General features: G+C 40.4%; 1 protein-coding gene across 1 annotated transcript in view; it reads left to right on the top strand.

Annotated features, from left to right (window-relative positions):
* Positions 1 to 20,764, top strand: part of LTBP1 (latent transforming growth factor beta binding protein 1) — a gene marked incomplete at its 5' end in the record, with an annotated part of 207,046 nt that overhangs the window by 146,337 nt on the left and 39,945 nt on the right. Inside the window, 5 exons of the mRNA XM_082480509.1 lie at positions 1,996 to 2,115; positions 6,339 to 6,461; positions 8,474 to 8,596; positions 14,225 to 14,347; positions 19,786 to 19,911. Of these exons, the coding sequence (XP_082336635.1) occupies positions 1,996 to 2,115; positions 6,339 to 6,461; positions 8,474 to 8,596; positions 14,225 to 14,347; positions 19,786 to 19,911 (615 nt within the window). The remainder of the gene's footprint in view (positions 1 to 1,995; positions 2,116 to 6,338; positions 6,462 to 8,473; positions 8,597 to 14,224; positions 14,348 to 19,785; positions 19,912 to 20,764) is intronic.

Raw genomic sequence — 20,764 nt, 5'->3', positions numbered from 1 at the left:
CTGGTGTGTCAGCCACCCCTCCCAGCTTTGTATCATCAGCAAACTTGCTGAGGGTGCACTCTATCCCCTCATCCAAGTCGTTGATGAATATATTGAACAGAACTGGACCCAGTACTGACCCCTGGGGAACAACCCTCGTCACTGACCTCCAACTAGACTCTGCACCCCTAACCACAACCCTCTGAGCTCTGTCTTGCAACCAGTTTTCTATCCACCTTGCTGTCCATTCATCTAACCCACTCTTCCGAAGCTTCCTTATGAGGATGCTGTGGGAGACCGTGTCGAACGCCTTGCTGAAGTCAAGGTAGACCACAGTTCACTTATGTTTCCTCACTTCTTCAATGCAAGCTCTGTCATGGGCCTGGAAAACATAAGGAGTGCACATATGTTGTTTTTGTAGTCTGTTGTTTATCTAGAACAGTGTTACAGGCATAGCTGAACATCATTGCATACGATTAAGTATTCCTGTAAAATCTTCTTGTGATTTCTTTAAGCTTCGCAGCATTTAAACTTTATTTTGACTGAAAATTTCTGGACCAAATACATCATTTATGTTGTGTGCTTTGAGGGGAGGTACAGTCCAGGCAGTTCTGAGAACAGGTTTCAGCAGAAGTGGGTTTTTTTGTTAATTAAATGAAAAAAAAAAAAAAATCTCATAGCAGTTTCACTGAGAAACGTTTGCAGGTCTGCATCATAGTGGCTGAAGAGGCCTGTTGCTGTTTTTATGAGAAAATATTCTCAGTGGGGCAGTCATGATCCTATGCAAAATTGCAATTTGCACACATCCAGTGAGTTGTTTAGAGCCTGGGATGTTCAATTCTCTGAAGGTTGGAGCATTGTCCAATTAAATAACAAGTGTTGGAGGCTACTTGCCTTCCGTAAGCTTGTTCCTAAAACTAGGAGTAAATTGCCTCCTTACTATCTGTGCTGGAGTAGCAGTCCTTAATTGCAGAAGACAACCGCTAGGCTTGGGGCTGGGAAGGGACAGGAGCTTAGGAAGCTGGGTTTAGGGCTGACTTTGATTTCACTAGGTCTGTGCGCTGCATGAAGCAAGTATTCGGTAGGAAAGACTATAATTATTGTGTAATTAAAGACCATATTATAAAATGATACTCAAGTATGGAAGCAGACTGGAATGAGGCGGCCCACACAGTTTTAATTCCAGCATCTTCTGATCATTGGTCACTTGGCAGCAACTTGTCTTGAATGTCATTTTTGTATGCAGTCTTTTAGATTGCATATATTGCATGTATTGTGCGTTTCTTTGGTGCAGGATAAGAAGTTCTTGGTAGATGGTCAGACCCTGGATATGAGATCCATGAGTTTTTCAAGACCTATTTCTTCTTTTGTCATGGGTAAACTAGGACCTTTCCTGATGCAACAAGTCCCTCTATCACCCTAAACACTGCTAGCCACAGTGATACGTGTTTCTTGTGCCTTCTTTCAGACATAATTAACTCCCTACTCCTTGTAAACATCTTTGGTTACCATTCACACAGTTAAATTTATAGTCCATGTAATACTTACATGCTTCATAACTCTAGCACACTGCAGAATACCAAATTCCTCTTTGCTTTGAGAAGCCAGTTACAATTTTATTGTTGTTGTGATACACTTCCGAGGTCTCTTGAGACTGACCATAGGAAGAGCCTCAGAACACTTCAATATGGTAAAGGGGTGATGTAAGCAAAGTTATTCTTACCTATCTAAGACAGAAATCTCATCTGTTATGGAGAGGCTACCAAAGATTCACAGTATAACAGAAAATTCAGATTCAGTTGCATGTGCTACCATCTAATTTATTTCTCAGAGATGCCCTTTCACTGGTACAAATCTTTGCAAACTTGTACATTCCTGGCTCTCTGACAGATAAAGTTTGCAAGTCTCTAAATGTATTAGTGTAATATGAGCACAGTCAGAATAACCAGATTAGTGTATTGTTCAGTGTGTTGTTATGGCTTTGACTGGTATTTCCTTTTATCTTCTCTTTTGAAGACATTGATGAATGCCTGACTCCAACTACTTGTCCAGATGCCCAATGCGTTAATGCTCCTGGCTCTTACCAGTGTATTCCTTGCAGATTGGGATTCAGAGGCTGGAATGGACAGTGCCATGGTATGTTCAGTACTCTTTGTATCTCCTGTTATAGTTCTTGTCCTGAGATGCTGTATTTCCTATTCCAGTAACGTTACAACCTGATGACAGCACTGTGCCCTGGGTACCCATTTCATTTTTTTTCCAAATCAGTTTTGGCTATTTGAGATATAGGTAAGAAAGAGCAAACGAATCCACTGTACAAAAAGAAATAATCTTTTGCAGTTTTGAGTGCCACTTCCTGGGGCACTACCAGAAACTTAAATTTGACCTCAGCTCTGAAGGATCTGCTGTCTGTTGTGAATCCTCCTGTCCACTCTGTGTGTAACACATGCCCCATAATTTGTGATGGTTTGAGTAATCATGTTACCTAAACAGGTGTACAATAACCTGCATAGGGGGTGTGTGCATTATTGTTGTAGGTCAGATTGGCAGTGTACTTCCACAACTTATTTCGTAATAGCTCCCAATTGCTGTGGTTGGGTTCAGGTCATGAAGCAGTCTGAGTGTGGTGTTTTGGTTGAAATAGCTCTGGAAGATGGGCATCTACTGTGCTCCAAGCTGCAAATGGGCTTTTGATCTGTGGAGCAAGACCAGAGCCAGGTTGCAGCGAGGCACCTGAAAAATGTATGGTAGAGCCTCACCACCAGTTTTGCTGTACCGATGACACCTTTTTCAACCACACTATTTTATAAAGAAGACATGTTGTAGCAAATTATTTCTGTTTGAACATCTGCCTGGTACAATTTATCAGCACATCATAGCTGCATTATTTGGTCTTGTCATTTTACTTATTGAATGTATTTCTCAGGTAATTTCATGGATACTAACAGAGTTATACCAAGCTATGAAATGTTTACAACAAACTGATGTGGTTCACTTAGCACATGTTAGTCCCTGATCATCTTTGTTCTACTCCTTCCCACCTTCCTGTATTCCTGCTATCCTTGCAAAGAATGTGGCACATGCACTCTGTTAAGAAAGGTTTGCTCTTCTTTAATTCCTTTTTTGGAAAATGTAAAGTTGATTTAATTTTACATTTTTTCGTGATATCAAGCTTGATTTCTATACCTATTTAGGAAAATAACCTGGTTGGAAATTCCATGCTATAACTTTCACTTGTTTCATTCTTGCTAACCAGGTTAGTAGGAGTACAATGAGAGAAAAGAAATCACTGCTGTGCTCAGGCTTACAAACAGAACTAACTCGTGCAAGGGATAAGTCTTGGTTCCAAGTTGCTGATGCTTTTTTTCCTTGTATTATTGCATGTAGTTTCCCTTTTCGCTTTGTTTTATGAAATGTTCTAAGCCTAGACATCTCACTCACATCATTAGTGATTTGATCAGTCTTCATTTTCTGTTTATCCTAGACTTACGTCATGTTGGAAATGAGCCATACACATTTTAGAAAATGTAATGCAGACAGAGCTTAAATCTGTACTTTGCAATATGGTACAATTTAAATACACTGGAAAGGAAAATATTTCCCAAGTTATCTGTGAAGGGTATTTTAAGTCCATTGTTCCATAAATTAATTTGTTTCTGCTGTTAGTTTAGGTCAGCTGCAGCTCTGCTAGTTTTCCCCAGTGCCATTTTCAGTAACAATTTTTACCCCAGCTCACTCCTCTGCCTGCGCTTGGTACCCTAGAAAGTCTAGTGTAACAATTATACAGTTCTTTGATGCTATTGATATTGTAATCTTCCAGGATTTAAAGCCAGGAACGTAGCTACTTCTGTTTAATAAAGGCAAGCCAATTGGTTCACTTCACACTTACGTAGAATAGATTTAACTGCAATATAGGTGGGAATATCCAATGTGAGATGCATATTGGGAGAAATTAAAAATAGCACCTGCACACTCTGCCACCTCATTGTCTTGAAATTGCTAGTGTCCCAGGTCCCTCAGTGCATTTGTGTCATACAGGGACTATTTGAAATATTTTTTTAAAAAGTTTACTAGCAATCATGGGGTTTTTTGTCTTTCTCTCTTCACATTTTTACAAGTCCCATCCAAAAATCAGAAATAGTATTGCAGGCTTTGTTTTCAAGTAGTTTGGAGATAGGCAGATGAAAATGAATCTATAAGAAGCAGGTTTGTTGTGCAGTTGGGAATTTGCGTGCCTGACTGCTGAACTAAGTTCTCTGTGTTTTAACAAATTCTTGAATTAGAGCATAGGTTGTGTTTTGCTGAGCGAGCACATTTTGTAACAGTAGGGATCTGAGAAATTAGCCTTGCAGAAGGGTGTAAGTATTATTGCCTACTAAACTGCTGTAGCAGAGCACCTATGGATCTGTGCTGTCGTCTCTTGGGAGGATGCCACTTCATTGTCTTGGCCAGGCTGCAACAGGCCATCTTATCTACAGAGTTAGAGGCTCAAGTGAGGAAAAAAGAATGGTAGCCCATTTGAAACATGGACAATAATGGTAATTTTGTTTGTGTCTGGGGAGATATTTGCTTGGTCAAAGTCAGATTGCACAGGAGCTTGTAAAGAGCCATGAATGATAAATATATATGAGGAAAATAGTTACTGCAGATATTCGCAATAGCTAATAAGAGCTATGATGATTTAAAGACCTCTAATCTTTTTCCAGCTTTCCCTGTGCTACAGCTGCCTAAATAGCTCAAGTGCCTCAAATAATCAGTAGTTTTACTCTCTTATGTTGACAGATTTTTGTGTGCTTTGGGGTGGCAAAAGACAGGATAATTGGGAGCAATGTGGTTTCTGGCACATAAAAGCAAATAAGGTGCAATACTTTTTCTGCATCAGTGAAGCAAAAAAATACAACTTTTTCCATACAAACAGGGACACCTGCTTGCTGTTAACTGCATAAATAAATAAAATTTTAAAATTAACCTCTTATTTTTTTAAGTGAAAACCACTCCTAGGAAAAAGACAATATTGATTACTTTAGAATACTGAATTAATTCTGGCTGGGTTTATAACAGATGTTATTTATTTATATGTTTGCTTTTTCCTTTGTTGATTTATGCAAATTGCATTCAGAAGGAATTCTTGAAAATGGTTCTTAAGTAGTAACGTAGCAACTTTCATGTTGGCTAAAGAGAGTGGCCCATCTAATTAATACTCTTCTTTCAGAGAATGATGAAAGTAGGTGTCTATGGGATAGCTAGTAGAAAAAAGTTTCTTTCAAGTCCTCCTGTAAATAAAGGATGGTTTGTGACCAGAAAGAGAGATTTTGCTTCTAAAACTTTTGTTATAAAGGCATTATTCAGTGGATTTCCTTGTTGCCTATATAGAGTAGCCTTACAAAGGGACCTGCAGAAATCCTCTTGAAATTCCTCAGGTGTCAGCTAAGTCCTTTAGAACCGGCCTCCTTTAAGTCCCCTTGAAAAATGCCATTTATTTAAGGTCTTGCATGTACATGTGTTTCATACAGAGTCTTCAGGTATGCACTGGAGAACCCCTTTAAATCCTGTACATTAATAGACCTAGCTCTAAAAAATTGCAAAAACTCGACAGCAGAAAATGTGGTTGAGGTCTGTCCTAGCTTCCAAGAGGATCTGCCTGTTCCCTTGCACCTGTAGGTAAGCTCCAGGTAAACAAGCAGAGGCAGCAGGTTGGGGGATTCCGACCAGAGCACATGTTTTAAAAATGGTTTTGGAGAGAACAGCTTCTAACACAGCCTTGCCAGAATGAGCTGTGTCTGCTTTTCTGGACTGTTTCTTGCAATAGCAGAAGGATTAGTGATAATGGTTACAAGGTATTGGCAGCTGCTAGTGCTGTTTATCACAGGAACATATCCTAAGACTAGATCTGTGTAATGCAAGAATGAACGTGCCAGCACTTGCTGACCTCTTCTCTTACACTAAAGCTGCACTGATGTAAGCTACTGTTGGAAAATTATGGGCGAAATAATCTTATTCAGGTAAGGATGATGTGGTTCATAGTTCATAGTGCAATCCCTATTTAAAAAAAAAAAAAAAAAAGAAAAGAAAAGGAAGAAAAAGGTTTGTTAGCCTAAACTTGAGTCCTTGCAGTACTGGGATGAAAGCATTGTTTTAGTCACATGGGTTCTGAGTGTGGTTGAGTGTTTGAGCACAAGCCAGCTCAAGTTCAAATCCCTTTTTTAAGTCAGACTTGCTGCAGAATTGTCAAGGTCAAAATATACAGGAAAACTGATTATAACCATGCTTATGGCAGAATATGAGTAAGTTCCCAAGCTCAACTGAAAGATGGTTGTACCCAAGTCAATTATATACTTATGCTTTCTTTGTATTCACAGATATAGATGAATGTCAGTATGGCAATCTGTGTACAAATGGACACTGTGAAAATACAGAGGGGTCTTTCAGATGTATTTGTGGCCAGGGTTTCAAACTCTCTGCATCAGAGGATCAGTGTGAAGGTAGGAGAGAATGTGATTAAAACTCATAAGGTTGCACTTACCTTTTAGATAATATTTTTTATCCAAAAGTATTCCATTCAATGGAGAAACAACAAAGGTACAACACTGAGGCTAAATAACCAAAAATGTAAGAATATGTATTTATGTTTTACGGCTTTCATGGTCACATTGTAGATGTTGACATTTGTTATAAAGCCAATTAAGAATGTGTAGTAGTATTTATATTGCTAAATTTGAATTTCTCAAAAATCTTTGGCATTTCTGTTATTTTGGAGGTTTGGGTACCGTGGCTTTTGCTGCCTTAATTGCTTTTCTTTCTATCTTTTTTTTCTTTTGTGTGAGTGAGTGGAATCAAAAAACCCAGGCTGCACCCTCTTGGAACCCAGCAGTGTCAGTTAACACTGAGGTGACGCCTGCGTTGGTGGCACTGCATTTCAAGTAGTGTATTTAGTAGAGAGGGTTTGGTGTCGTATTGCTAAGAACAGTACCTGTACCTCCGAAGTGTCAGGTTCTACATTTCTTCCACATCTAAAATTCCCATCAGGACTGTTCCAGTGGAACAAAACTAGGTCTGAAGTTATGGCAGAGTTAGTCTGTACAGGAGGTGTGAATATCCCTCTCCTTTGTTAGAGGGGACTTCTTGAAACCTTTCCCCAAAGGTGGAAATCTGGGAGAATGTCTCCAAACTGTGGAAGCACACAGAAACCTGAACGTTTCTTGTCAGATGTTTTTTCTTCTTTTCCCTTCCTCCCCCTTCCCTAAGTGACTTTCAGACTTCTGAGTGCTAAAAATAATACAGTAAAACTAAATGATCGTTTATGTAAATTTGTCAGGAAGTTCAAAACAAAACATCAGTGTAAGTTAAGTGTCTTGAGTGAGTTAAATGTGTTGCCCAGGACGCACAGCAGACTGGTCTCGGGGAAAGTATGTAGACAAAGTTTGACTGCTTCCTCTAAACCTTTCATGGAAAAGGGCCCTTGCCAAGCTGAGCTGGCATATGCAGACTGTTCTTCTTAAAGTGCACTCTTCTAAAGTAAGGATCTGTACACGTGCCCAGATGCTTCATGTGGCCCCACAGATTTCAGTGATCCTTAAATTCAAAACTTCTGTGGTTGCAAGGGACCATTACTCAAGAGGTCAGACTACGCAGCCATAACACAGACCTGAAAAACTGCATTGAGTAACTTTCTTCTGTTTGAATTGGAGTATATTTTCAGAAAGACATTCAGCTGTGCCTAAATCCTAGAAGTGACTAAGAACCTACCATATCAATTTAATTACTGTTCCTTAATGAGTATTTTATAAGGGAGGGAAAGCAGGTTTCCTAGCTCAAACAAGACATGTGCTGTGTTCTGGATTCAAAGTTCCACTCCCCTCCAATATTTTGAGTTTTTCGTAGGAAAGTCCATCTGTTAACCCAGGTTGACCCGAGTTTATGAGAACTGAAGTGCTGAGGGATTAGCAGTGGTTATGGAAGCAAAGAGACATTTCCCCATACCTAGAGAATTAATACTGTTACAAGGCAAGTATTTAAAGGAGCCTTAAGGTACAACTTAATAGGGGAACAGCCTCTTAGTGTGCATCTGAAAACCACACCCTGTTAAAAGGTGGTGATCATGCTGGAAAGTATTTTGTGGGTTTTGCTGACTCACTGGAGTGGCTGGCTTGTTACCTTTGCCAGATAGAAAAGAAACAAAAGCAGCTCTCAAGCAGCATATGTGTGTATTTGTGTGTCTGTGTGTACCCGTTTGTGCATTGGGGATTATATTGACACTACAGGAGAGAATGCTGAATGCAGTCATCTCAAGGAAAACATCCTATAACACAGCAATTTCATATATTTTTATGCATTATATTGACTGTCTGCATTTGTTAATAAATACGATCAAGAGAAGCAGTACTGCATATTGGCGCTCTGCTTTGCTGTTTTGTTCAGAATTGGTTATTGCACCCTTTGATTAGAAATTGGTATTTTAAGATATGTTATGTTTTCATTGTCTCTTCTGCTACAGATATAGATGAATGCCAGCACCGATCACTCTGTACAAATGGACGCTGCAGGAACACAGAAGGATCTTTCAGATGTATTTGTAGCCAAGGCTACACATTATCATCTGCTGGAGATCAGTGTGAAGGTAAGTTTGTGGACTTAAGCCACTGATTAATTTTTTTCAATAAGATCTTGAGTATTTCAGCTATAGGCATGACTCTTTTGAGAATGGGGCAGAAGGATATGTTGCTTCTCTTTCTCAATACTTTACTGTCAACCATTCAACAGGCTCCACCTAAACAGCCACATATTTAATGGATTCTTAGAAATAGTCCCTGTCATATTTCCACATACAAGAAATCAGCACATGTGTTTCCAACAGTAGGATTGGAAGAGCTGTTGACACTGTTACCAAAAACAATTAAGCCTTTCCAAACCTTGTTGCTCAAATTCTGACAAAAGCTGCTGCCAGCATATACTGTTCACATGGGGGCCTGCTAAGTTAAAACTTCTTCTCCAGCTGGTTTTGGGAACCTGTAGCCAGCTACCACAATCCCACATGTGCACTGGCAGGAGAAAATATGTAGTATAAGATGAGCTCCAGGGGGATCTGCTGGAGCTCACAGCTTTCACTGTCCCGGAAGGCAGTCTACATACCGAGCTTGTAAAAACAAAAATAAGAGGTAAAAGATGTAAACGTAGGAAGAAGTGCTGTGTTATAGGAAACAGAAACATTCTATTATCTCTGAAGTAGAACAATTTAATAGTCCAGTAATTGGCAAACAGATTTTTTTTCTAATTAATTATTTCAAAGCTACTCCCTTTTCTCCATCGTTGGCTGTACCACCTGATAGGGTACGTCTGCTGCACTAAGTTGCTTCCTTATCTCACCCTAGGAGAAAAAAAGCCTCAGTTAAGGTCTAACCTTACATTGTAGTATTAGCACATAAAAACTTCCCAGTCTCTAGCATGCTTTCTGTAGCTGCTGATGCCATGAAAGACACAGCTTCTTACTGCTCTTCTACCTAATAGTGTTCTGCTGGTAGGTTATCCCACACACAGCACTCTAGGGGACGGTTCCCACCCTCACACCCACAGCAATGGATCAGGAATCCTCTTCAAGTGATCAAGGCAGAAGAGCAGTTCCCCCTGAGCCAGCCAAATGCTGTCTTCTCAAGACAAACCTGTAATATCAGACCAGACTCCATCAGCAGTGATGATACTGGATTGTCCACATTTAATGAGTGACAGCATCTTTTGAAGTTCTTACCAACAAGGAATAAAGATGCATTATAAGATCTCCTTAGCGCACTGATACTCTTTGGTACTGACCGGTTTGGAGAATCTGGTCATGGAAGAATTTAGCAAGATCTTAGAGTTCCTGGTGGATACCAGCATCACTTCCATTAGCTTCAAGAAATGTGGGCTGATCATGCAAGGCACTACAAACTTGCGTCACAGAACTTTGTTCTCACCTGGCTTCAAGATCCTCATAAGTTGCAACAGATGCAGAGATACTGTGTCAAGAATGAAAGAAAAATTTGGTGGAAGGGATTACGGGTCCATCCTGCTTCCCAAAGGCAGAACAGGCCATATAGTGTCATTCCTGACAGGTGCTCATCTAACCTGCTCTGAGTAGGCTTCAGCAGATGAGATTCCAAACATCTCTTCAAGCACCCTGTGCCAGTGCTTTGCTGTCCTTGCATTAGACTTTCTTTTTTTCAAAATGTGTGATGGTAATCTTTGATTACTGAAGTTTAATTTAGAAGGTCTTACCTGGTCCATCTTAAACAAGAAAAGGTTCTTTCTTTCCTCTACATGGCAGAGAGGGAGATGGTGAGAGTGGGATGCATAACTTCTTCAATAATTTTGGTTCCTTCAGCAAGAAGCCTTACAAACCATCGAGTCTGCAGAGAGACATTTTGAATTAGTAAATGCTGTTAGCAGAGTGTGAGTATATGAAATGTTGAGTTAAACCATCTTGTAGTGAAGAGCAAATGAAATCTATAAATTAATTTAAATCTGTTGTAGTTGAGGACCAAATGTTTTCCAGAACTTTTCTTCAGACAGCTTTGGTGCATTTCATAAAGCCCAAGAAGTCACAGTAACTGCTGCTGCTCTCCATGACTATGCAGTGGCTTGTCAGGATAGGTCCATGCTTTATCTTCATCTCTTCCTTGATTCTGTTCAAGGGCATATTTCAAGAAAAAATAATTTCAGAAGCTCTTAAGGCAAAAAAAGAAGAATTGGATCATACAAAGAAAAAGGGTAAAGCTGTTCCCCCACCCCAGGGTCTTTGTCTCATTTGCAAGAGTCTGTAACCAAATCTATAGCTTCTCCACCCAGTGACAGAGTGGTTAATTTCTGTAGAGACAGTTTGTTCACTGAAGATTTTCATAAATATTTAAAGTTCTGCACAAAATCTATTCATCTCTTAAGTGGGAAAAACTACTCTGTTCTTGCATGATGATACATCTTCAATATTTTCTGAAGTAAAGGATATTACAGGACCACTTTTTGCATCTTAGAAACTAAGTTTGAACAGACCATGCTTGTTCTGCTGTCAGTAAGAATCCTTTATGCAACTGCTTTATCTGCTATACATTCACCTCTCTTGTTTTTCCTCACCTTGTGATGTAATTATTTTTTAAGGTTCCTTGAAGTATTCAGTGCAGATTTAGAGTTCAATTAATTACAGGTTTAAATCTCACATTCTTTTCATATCGGCGGAGGTCCTCAGCCTCACAGCCACATTCCCATCGTCATGAAAATGGCTTTCCTTCTGACTTAGTTCAGCCAGATGTGTGCATGGACTATAGGGCAGAGCCTTCCATACAGAGAAAGTCGCTTTGAGAAGACATCCAGCGTTTCTCTACATGACATCCTCTGATTTTTGGATTAGCTTATTTATCTGAATGTTCTCATTTGAACAGAGTGGTTCAAATTCTGTCCAGTTTCTGAAAGAGTCAGGGTGGACATTTGTCATGTCAGAGGATACCCAAAAATGTATCAGGCTTGAAAAGCCAGTGTGATTGGCAAATCACTTGTAAGAAATGTGCTTGTTTATTCAATAAGGATTTCTTCTACTTCAGAAGTTTTCTTAAAAATTTAGCAGCTCAAGAAGCTGTTTGCTTGTTTGATCATTATACACTTGCGCAAACTTCTGCGGATATTACAGAATTTGGCAGAATTACACTGTGCTCATTTTCAGCTGTGCTTTTTGCAACTCTGAAGTTTTTGTCTGGAAGTCTTTGCACAGTATTCACTTGTTTAAGAATAAAGGTAATTTGCAAACAATTGTTCTATACATTGTCATATACATGCAGTATATATGCTTGGTATGCATCCTTGCACTGAATTCTTCAGAAAATGAGAAAGCTGGACTGAGGCCTTCATACCTTCAGTTATATCTGAGAACAATAATCCATATGTCCAATCCTATTGTAAATGCCTGTATACCCTGTTATCCAAGGCTGAAGACTTCTGCAGTACCTCTAGTGACTTGCTATTATCTTCTTGGAAATTAGTAGTCTGGCAGTATATGACCATCCACGGGTGGGCTGTACGCACAACCTTCCACTTGAAGACAGAAAAAGAGGTTACTTCCTGGTAGTCGGATGACTTCAAGATGCATGACCACATGCATGTCTACTTTCTTTCTGCTTTAGTGTCATTCAGCATCTTGTTCTTGAGGTAAAGTGATGTTGCAATGTGCTGCTCTGTGTTGCTCTGCATATGAAGGAACACAAAGTGTGAGCACAACTGTGGGTAAAAACTATTGGCCTTGTCTCAACTGACAGAAAGTATGAACGTGCACCAACTGGACTTACATATAGACTGTACATCTCAAAGAACTTCAGGTTACTGGAAAAGACTGTTTGAAGCGTAGGAGGCTCCAGTGTTCTCCTAGGAGCCTTCAGAGATTTTGCTAGCCAAAATGCTCAAGACACGCGTGTGTAAAGGGTGGTAAAAAACACCAAACATCTCAAGCATGAGTTACTGTCTCTGATTTTTCTGGAGATTCTTGTGAACAACCATAGCACCTGTGAAGAGTTGCATCAGAGAAAGGGAGGTTTGCATCCTATACAGAAAATAATGCATTTTGACTGAATTTGGCAGAAGATGCCTTCTTGTTGTGAGACTTGGCATTAACTCAGCACAAGGGAGTCGTTAATTTTTCCTCATGCTCCTAGTGAAAATTAATTGCTGTTTTAAACAAACCACAATTTATTTCTCAGTGGAAAAGGATTATAAAATGTGGTTATCAAAAGGTCACAACATTGTCAGCATTAAGTGCAGTTTTATCTGCAAGAACGCTCATTTATGTAAGAAAGCTGTCCCTATTTCTTTTGTTTATCAAATAGATAGGATAGTTGTGCTCTGATATAGCATGGGCTTTCCAGAGATAAGTGTAGAAATGAGGTCATGTTCTCTCTTTTAATTACAATTGTTATTCATTCCTGCAACACAGGAAAATGTTACAATTCTAATCAGCTAAAATCCATGCTTAAGAAATCAGAATAATCAAAGGCAGTGGAAAAAGTCTTTGATAACTGTTTTTCGAAGGAAACTATCAGCATTATCAGAGCAATGGACTCGGTGAATTATGAAGTAGGGCGCTGTGGAGGCAGGGAAAGTTGCTTACGAGATGCTCCTTTTACTTGACTCTTATTTTCTGTTTTTCATGACTGTGTCTGGTTTTAAAAGAAGACTTTGGGATCTTGAGCTGTAGTGAAACAAAACTGTATAGTATTACTGTATAGTTAATCCTGTACCCACAGCAGCTGTGCTCTGTTTCCTCTGGGAAAGAAAAGACTTTAAGTGTAGGCAATGCCGTGTCCTGTTCTTCAAATATTTGATGACTTTATATCTAGTTTGTGTCTTGAACCTTGCCCTGCTATGTGTCAGTCAGCACTTTTATCCCATGGATGTACACTGGGGCAGAGTCTGCAGGCCTGAGGCTTGGTGCTGGGAACGTGGTGTATAGGCACCTGGGAGCTGGACCCTGCATGTCCTGACTCTGGAGCTGGATTTATGGCGTGGGTGCAGCACTGTGCAAAAGCAGCTATTCAGCTTCGTGGCCAACCTGCTAAGCCTGCGAAATGGCTCTATTGCATCTCGTGAACTGCCTCTGAAAAAGCAACTGTTAGCAGAGCAGTACACACGGTGTGGTGCCTGTCCTACAAGCCTCCTCTCCACGGGGTTGTTTTGTGAGTAGTGCCCACAGGCACATCTTGTCTGGTGTGGGGCACCGGCTGTGCTCAGGCTTGCCCGTGCTCTGGGGAACGTCTGAGTCGGGTCACTTCCGGCTCAGGGATCTCTGCGTAGTGGTCTAAACATGTCCAAAGATGCATATTGCAAACTATAAATTTGCGTTAGTAGGCATTTTTTGTGTCTGTCTTCTAAATGTACAGCTGCTTGGATTTTTGTGTTAATTGTACTACTGGAACACCACAGTCACCATTAAAGTAGGAGAGATTGGTATAAAGGTTTGTTATGATAGCTTTCATTAGAGATGTAGATGGCACATATTAGACATGCCGGCTAAGAATAAATGACAAACTCAAATTTTAAAGCTCTCTAGAAATACAAGAAGTTTGATGAAAGAAATTAAAAGGACATTCCAAAGTGTAGTAAACTTGATCCTCCCCTCCCACCCAAGTTATTAAACAACATTGTAGCTTCAAGTTGCTATGTTAGTATTAAAATAGTATTATTAAAAGTTTCATCAGTTTTTATATCACCTAATAATTCAGCTACATTTTTATTTCAGATGTTGATGAATGCCTTCAAGACAGTGATATTTGCCTTGGAGGAAACTGCATGAATACTGACGGGTCTTACAAATGCACTTGTCCAGATGGTTTCCAGCAGATAGCAAATAGGGGATGTCAAGGTATGAAATAGCTGTAAAAAATACCTGGATCATTATTATCAATGTGCAAGTTTGTAAGCATCACAGATCATGCAAAGGAAGAGAAACTCATTTATCACTTGTAGTACTTTCTTACTCTTCTCATTTTATTTTACTCTCTGTAAATATGTGCTGAGAAATTATTTCAAGGGGCTGAAATCTCAGCCTTTGTAACTTGAAAGAGAATCTATATCAGACCTAACAGAAATACAGTGCTTCATTTTCCCAAATCCTGGGAACATTTATTTTGATAGGACCTTCCATGTTTGTGAATCTATGATGTAACAGAAAGGGCAGTATAGTTATCAATTCACGTTAGATAAACTTCTCTCACTTCCAAAACACTTGCAGTGCTTTGTGGAAGATGGGTGGGGAGGAAGACAACAGGAAGAGCTTTTTCAAATACATGGCAGATAAAACTAACACCAGAGGCAATGTAGGCCCACTACTGAATGGGGTGGGTGCCCTGGTGACAGAAGATACAGAGAAGGCAGAACTATTGAATGCCTTCTTTGTCTCTGTCTACTCTGTCGGGGGCTGTCCTGAGGAGTCCTGTTCTGCTGAGACCCCAGATGAAGTCAAGTCAATGGATGGGTTTGCCTTAGTTGATGAGGACTGGGTCAGAGACCAGTTAAGCAACCTGGACATCCATAAATCCATGGGTCCGGATGGGATGCACCCGCGGGTGCTGAAGGAGCTGTCTGAAGTCATTGCTGGACCACTCTCCACCATCTTTACCAAGTCTTGGGAAACGGGCGAGGTGCCTGAGGACTGGAGGAAAGCAAATGTCACTCCAGTCTTCAAAAAGGGCAAGAAGGAGGACCCGGGTAACTATAGACCGGTCAGCCTCACCTCCATCCCTGGGAAACTGATGGAGCAGCTTATCCTTGGTGCCCTCTCAAGGCATATCAAGGATAAGAGGGTTATTAGGGGCAGTCAGCATGGCTTTTCCAAGGGGAAGTCATGCTTGACCAACCTCATAGCCTTTTATGAGGAAATAACGAGGTGGATGGATGATGGCAGAGCAGTGGATGTGGTCTACCTTGACTTCAGTAAAGCATTTGACACGGTCTCCCACAGCATCCTCATGGCTAAACTGAGGAAGTGTGGACTGGATGACCGGATAATTAGGTGGACTGCGAACTGGCTGAAGGAGAGAAGCCAGAGAGTCGTAGTCAATGGGGCAGAGTCCAGTTGGAGGCCGGTAACCAGCGGAGTGCCTCAAGGGTCGATACTGGGGCCCATATTATTCAATATATTCATTAATGATTTAGATGAGGGAATTGAGTGTACTATCAGCAAGTTTGCTGATGACACTAAGCTAGGAGGAGTGGCTGACACGCCAGAGGGCTGTGCTGCCATCCAGAGAGACTTGGACAGGCTGGAGATTTGGGCAGGGAATAACTTAATGAAATACAACAAGGGAAAGTGTAGGGTCCTACATCTGGGCAGAAACAACCCCAGGTTCCAGTATAGGATGGGGAGCTACCTGTTAGAGAGCAGTGTAGAGGAAAGGGACCTGGGGGTCCTGGTGGACAGCAGGATGACCATGAGCCGGCACTGTGCCCTTGTGGCCAAGAAGGCCAATGGCATCCTGGGCTGTATTAGAAGGGGGGTGGTTAGCAGATCGAGAGAGGTCCTCCTTCCCCTCTACTCTGCCCTGGTGAGACCGCATCTGGAATATTGTGTCCAGTTCTGGGCCCCTCAGTTCAAGAGGGACAGAGAGCTGCTGGAGAGAGTCCAGCGTAGGGCAACTAAGATGATTAAGGGAGTGGAGCATCTCCCTTATGAGGAAAGACTGAGGGAGCTGGGTCTCTTTAGTTTGGAGAAGAGGAGACTGAGGGGTGATCTTATTAGCGTTTATAAATATATAAAGGGGGAATGTCATGAGGATGGAGCCAGGCTCTTCTCAGTGGCGACCAGTGATAGGACAAGGGGTAATGGATTCAAGCTGGAACACAAGAGGTTCCACTTAAATTTGAGAAGAAACTTCTTCTCAGTGAGGGTGACAGAGCACTGGAACAGGCTGCCCAGGGAGGTTGTGGAGTCTCCTTCTCTGGAGACATTCAAAACTCGCCTGGACACCTTCCTGTGCAACCTCGTCTAGGTGTTCCTGCTCCGACAGGGGGATTGGACTAGATGATCTTTTGAGGTCCCTTCCAATCCCTACCATACTGTGATACTGTGAAGAGAATGTGTTATCTGAGGCTGAGTCAGCATTGCCAAACCCAGAAAAATACTTCCCAGCTTTTAGTTCTGAACGATCCCAACTCCATGCTGGCACAACACCCAGGCATGCCTCATGACTCCTTTTTGCCATCTGTTTTTATGAGATGAGAACTGTGGTATTAGGGCTGGAAAGTGATGGCGTGTTCATGTTCTAAATGACTGGAGAACCAGGAGACTGGACTTTGCTTTGGCTGCTCTCTTGTGCACAGTTTAGATTTGAGCTGGGACACTGTATTCCAGCTGATGTGTGTTGAAGATCTTGTGCAATCAACAGTAAATTCCCTGTAGGAGTTCTGAGTATTGTATGTGACTGCTTTCTAATTCAGAAAACGTTGCATTCAACATATGGAAGTGCTGTATCAGACATTGCTTTTGCAGATAAGAGAACTGATCGCAAGCAATAAATCAATGCCAGCTTTGATACCCCTCTATTCTCTTCACTCCACTATGTAAAGTAGTAGTATATAGGCTTCATGTTTTAAATGAATAAATATAATGAAACTGAAAGCACTTGTGAGCCAACTAAGGGACAGACAGTATAGACAGCATTTTTAATAGGAAAATGTGAATGAAAATTGGAAATCATTTCAGGTAAGAGCACCACACTTGAGAAAGACCATCAACGTTGAAAAATTACAACTTGCTGTAGAGGGGAGTGAAATTGCTTTGACAAATAGCCAGATCAATATCAAACAAATGGAAGAAAGGAGGAGTTGATACAATGAATACTGGCAAGTTAGAATAGCAAAGAACTGGATGTAGCGAAAGAACATAAAGGTTGATCTTTGGCTAGCAGAACTAAGTATGGTTAGACTTTTTTTTTTATTGTGTTGACTACTTGTTGTTAAGCTCTTGCGGGATGCAAGAGCAGAATTTTTATTTGTCATAGATGGAAATCTCCAGTATATTTTTCTTGTTCTGTATTTTGTACTGGACAAAACTAGCCATACTTGTATCATAAATGACTAGTTCTTTACATTTCAGCAGTATCTTCAAAATATTTTAAGCAGGTAAACTGAGACTTTTTTTCATTGATTGAAAGTTATTTCTATCAGAGTTCTGTAATAGGAAGAAAAAACAGAAAATTTTTGAGAGTTTACCTGGAGAGATGAGGGGCATGGTAAAAGATCCAGATAAGAGGCCACTAGTGCAGAGTGATCTTGATCACATGGTGTACTGGGGGTGAGCAACCAATATGTGTTTCAATATATCCAGTTCTATATTGAAGAAGGAATCTCAGTCATGCTTGTAGGATAGTGGAGTTCCTTCTGGGGTACAGTCACTGAGAAGGATTTAGGGGTCAGAGACAGCCAGCTGAATATGAGTTTCGAGTGCAACCCCGTGGCCAGTAGGACTAATGTACTCCCCGGAAGATTGAAAAAGCAGAATATCCAGAAGGAGTAAGCAAGGTTTGTTTACCTCTATTTTGCACTGATACAGCTGCTATCAGCACATTGTTGTATACTGACATTCTGGTACCCACAATTCAAAATGGATGCTGATCAGCTGAGGAGAGTTCAGAGATAAACCCAAAACCGCTGATGGCCTGAAGGGAAAAAGGATTGAATGCTTTTAAACTGGTTGTTTTGGTAGGGAAAGAAAAAAAAAAAGAGGGGTAACTTATTACCTCCAGAGGAAGCCATAATTGAAAGTAGAGAGCTATTGAATTAAACTGCCAAATTTATCGTAGAACGTGCTGTCTGCAAGTTGAATCTAGCCTAGACTAGAAATTTGGAACATGCATTTTGGTAAGGAGCAAAGTTGAAAAGAGTCTAGAACATTAAAAAGTGTGCAGTTTGCTCTTTCAGATGAATTATACTCTTTTATCCTTAAGATTGTTAATTTTGGTTTTCCATCTTTTAATACACCATCCTACCTTGTGTTATCAGCTGTTTTGGTTTGCAGTATTCTTCTGTCAGTTTTAAGAAACTGACAGCTTAGTCTTGAGAACAGTGTGTGTCCTGAGAAGGTACCATGCTGTCCTTGTCATTGCTGATCTCCCACCTTACCTGACTTTCAGAGAGCTTCAGGAAGTATGTCATTGGTGTGCATTTACTATGAATTCAGAGATTTGATAGATGTAGGTGTTGTGTGAAGCCCAGTGTACTGACTTCCCTGTGCACCTCATATAGACACTACCCCTCCCCGAGCCGCCTCTGTTCTTTCTACATATGTGCTGTGACTTCGGGACATTGACCTAAAAGGTTTATACACAGGATAGAATCAGTCTGTATGTAAAGACAATTCTATAATGGATGTGATGGATCTTGAAATAATGGTACTGAAATCATGATTTCTCTACTGTTAAAATTACTGTCTACTTCGATGCATTTTATATGGCTGTAACAACAGCCAGAATGTAAGCCATGAAAGGCATGGTTAAGAAAAAGAAATTCTAGTATCTGTGATGATGGATGAATGAGCCTAGTGTAAGTTTTGTTTCTAAATTTGTGTTTGATCTCAGCATGGTATTGAAAACATCTTAAAAGGTTTCTGTAAAGCAAAATACAAAAGTAAATTACAGTATCAGTGGTAATTCACGTAAAAGTTGTACCTCCTTAAATGAATGAATGCAGTCCATAAGCTCTGATGGCAGGTTTTGTTGGTAAGATGAGACATCTATCAGAAAAAAATGCTTGTTTTTCAGATTCAAAAGTAGATTTGAAAAATGCTTTCTAAGTTAAAAAAGAAAAGCAATGATGACACTCTTACACAGCAACCTTTTGGGACCATTCCCATTCCCCATCAGCAAAAAAAGAGCATTTGGCTTTAAATTATATAAAATCAACTTACTGGGTAGGATGCAACTCCAGACCTTCTGGTAACACATGGAGCCAGATGCACAAGTTGACCAGCATGCAGCAATCAAGCAGCAGTGAGATGGAGCCACCTGAGAATTCCCCTAATGCAGAAGAAATGTTGGCTAGTATGGAGCTTATACTGATATCTCACAAATCACTCTCATCTGCTTATCCTCATCGCAGAAAGTATGATGCAGCAGAACGTACTGATGCCTATACAGAGTTTAAGAATGATCCCAGAAGATTTGGTTACTTTGGAAAATGAGCCTCGCTTACATAGCTGTTTGTATAGTTGGTAGAAATAAAAGCTAATTTTAAGACTCATTGAACTTAGGCTTAATGTTAAAGGTATGATGATTTGCAAAGCTATTATTGTCTCTGTGTTTTCAGATATCAACGAATGTGAGAGATCTGACCTCTGTTCACCTCACGGGGAGTGTCTAAACACGGCTGGTTCCTACCAGTGCATATGTGAGCGGGGTTTTTCTGTGTCTACAGATGGCCGAACATGTGAAGGTGAGACAAGTCACAATAATGCATTCCCACTGATTTGCTGTTATTAATTGGGTGAGAAAAGCAGTCAGAGTCTAATACCCCAAAACCACTATTAACTCTGCAATCTGCCACCTAAGGACCCTTTGTTCTTTTTCTTGTAAATGCACAGTTGCTGTTTGACTCAGAAGAAGTAAAACAGGAAATGTACAAAATGGGCAACGTACTGAAGTTAATGTTTGTTAGAAGCCGTGGTTTAGTTTTCTTGATTTTTAATAATTTTGCTATCTTAACATTGGATTATATGTTTTTGAACAAAGGAAATCGGTGAAAAAGAAGGAATACTAACCCAAACTAAGGCAAATGATGGCAAAGGAGGGCATGATATTCGTATGTGAAGATATATGAAACCAGGGGACATCTGTCATAATATGAAACCTATTCCTAGATGGGAAGTTATTTCTATCTTGTAGCAAGGGCAGAAGGAATAAATCTATATAAAATGTATGTAAAGCAAGTTTGGAACTTAGGCTTCTGATAAGTTTCAAGTGGGTAGCCCTTCTGCCATAAATTTTTAGGATTATTTAGTTTAAATATTCTTAAGTGCATTAGCAGGAAGCCTGAGCTGCCTGAGTGTTGTCATTGCTGCATGTGAGACAACAGAACCTTGCTTGTCAAGACTTTTTTTTTCTTTCTTTAAAGATGCAGATGAAGCATCTGTACAACAGAAGTAACTTGAGTGAGAAAGTGTAGTAAAATGCTATCTATGATAGAACCTCAGACATTTTTAAAGAGCAGAAATGAAGTAAATAGCAGGACACCATCCTGTGCAACCTGCTGTAGGTGAACCTACTCTGTCAGGGGGGCTGGACTAGAT

This window comes from Vanellus vanellus (assembly GCF_965231255.1).
Source record: "Vanellus vanellus genome assembly, chromosome: 3".
Taxonomy (NCBI): Eukaryota; Metazoa; Chordata; class Aves; order Charadriiformes; family Charadriidae; genus Vanellus; species Vanellus vanellus.
The sequence above is the reverse complement of the archived record's forward strand: the minus strand, read 5'-3'. Positions and strand labels throughout refer to the sequence as shown.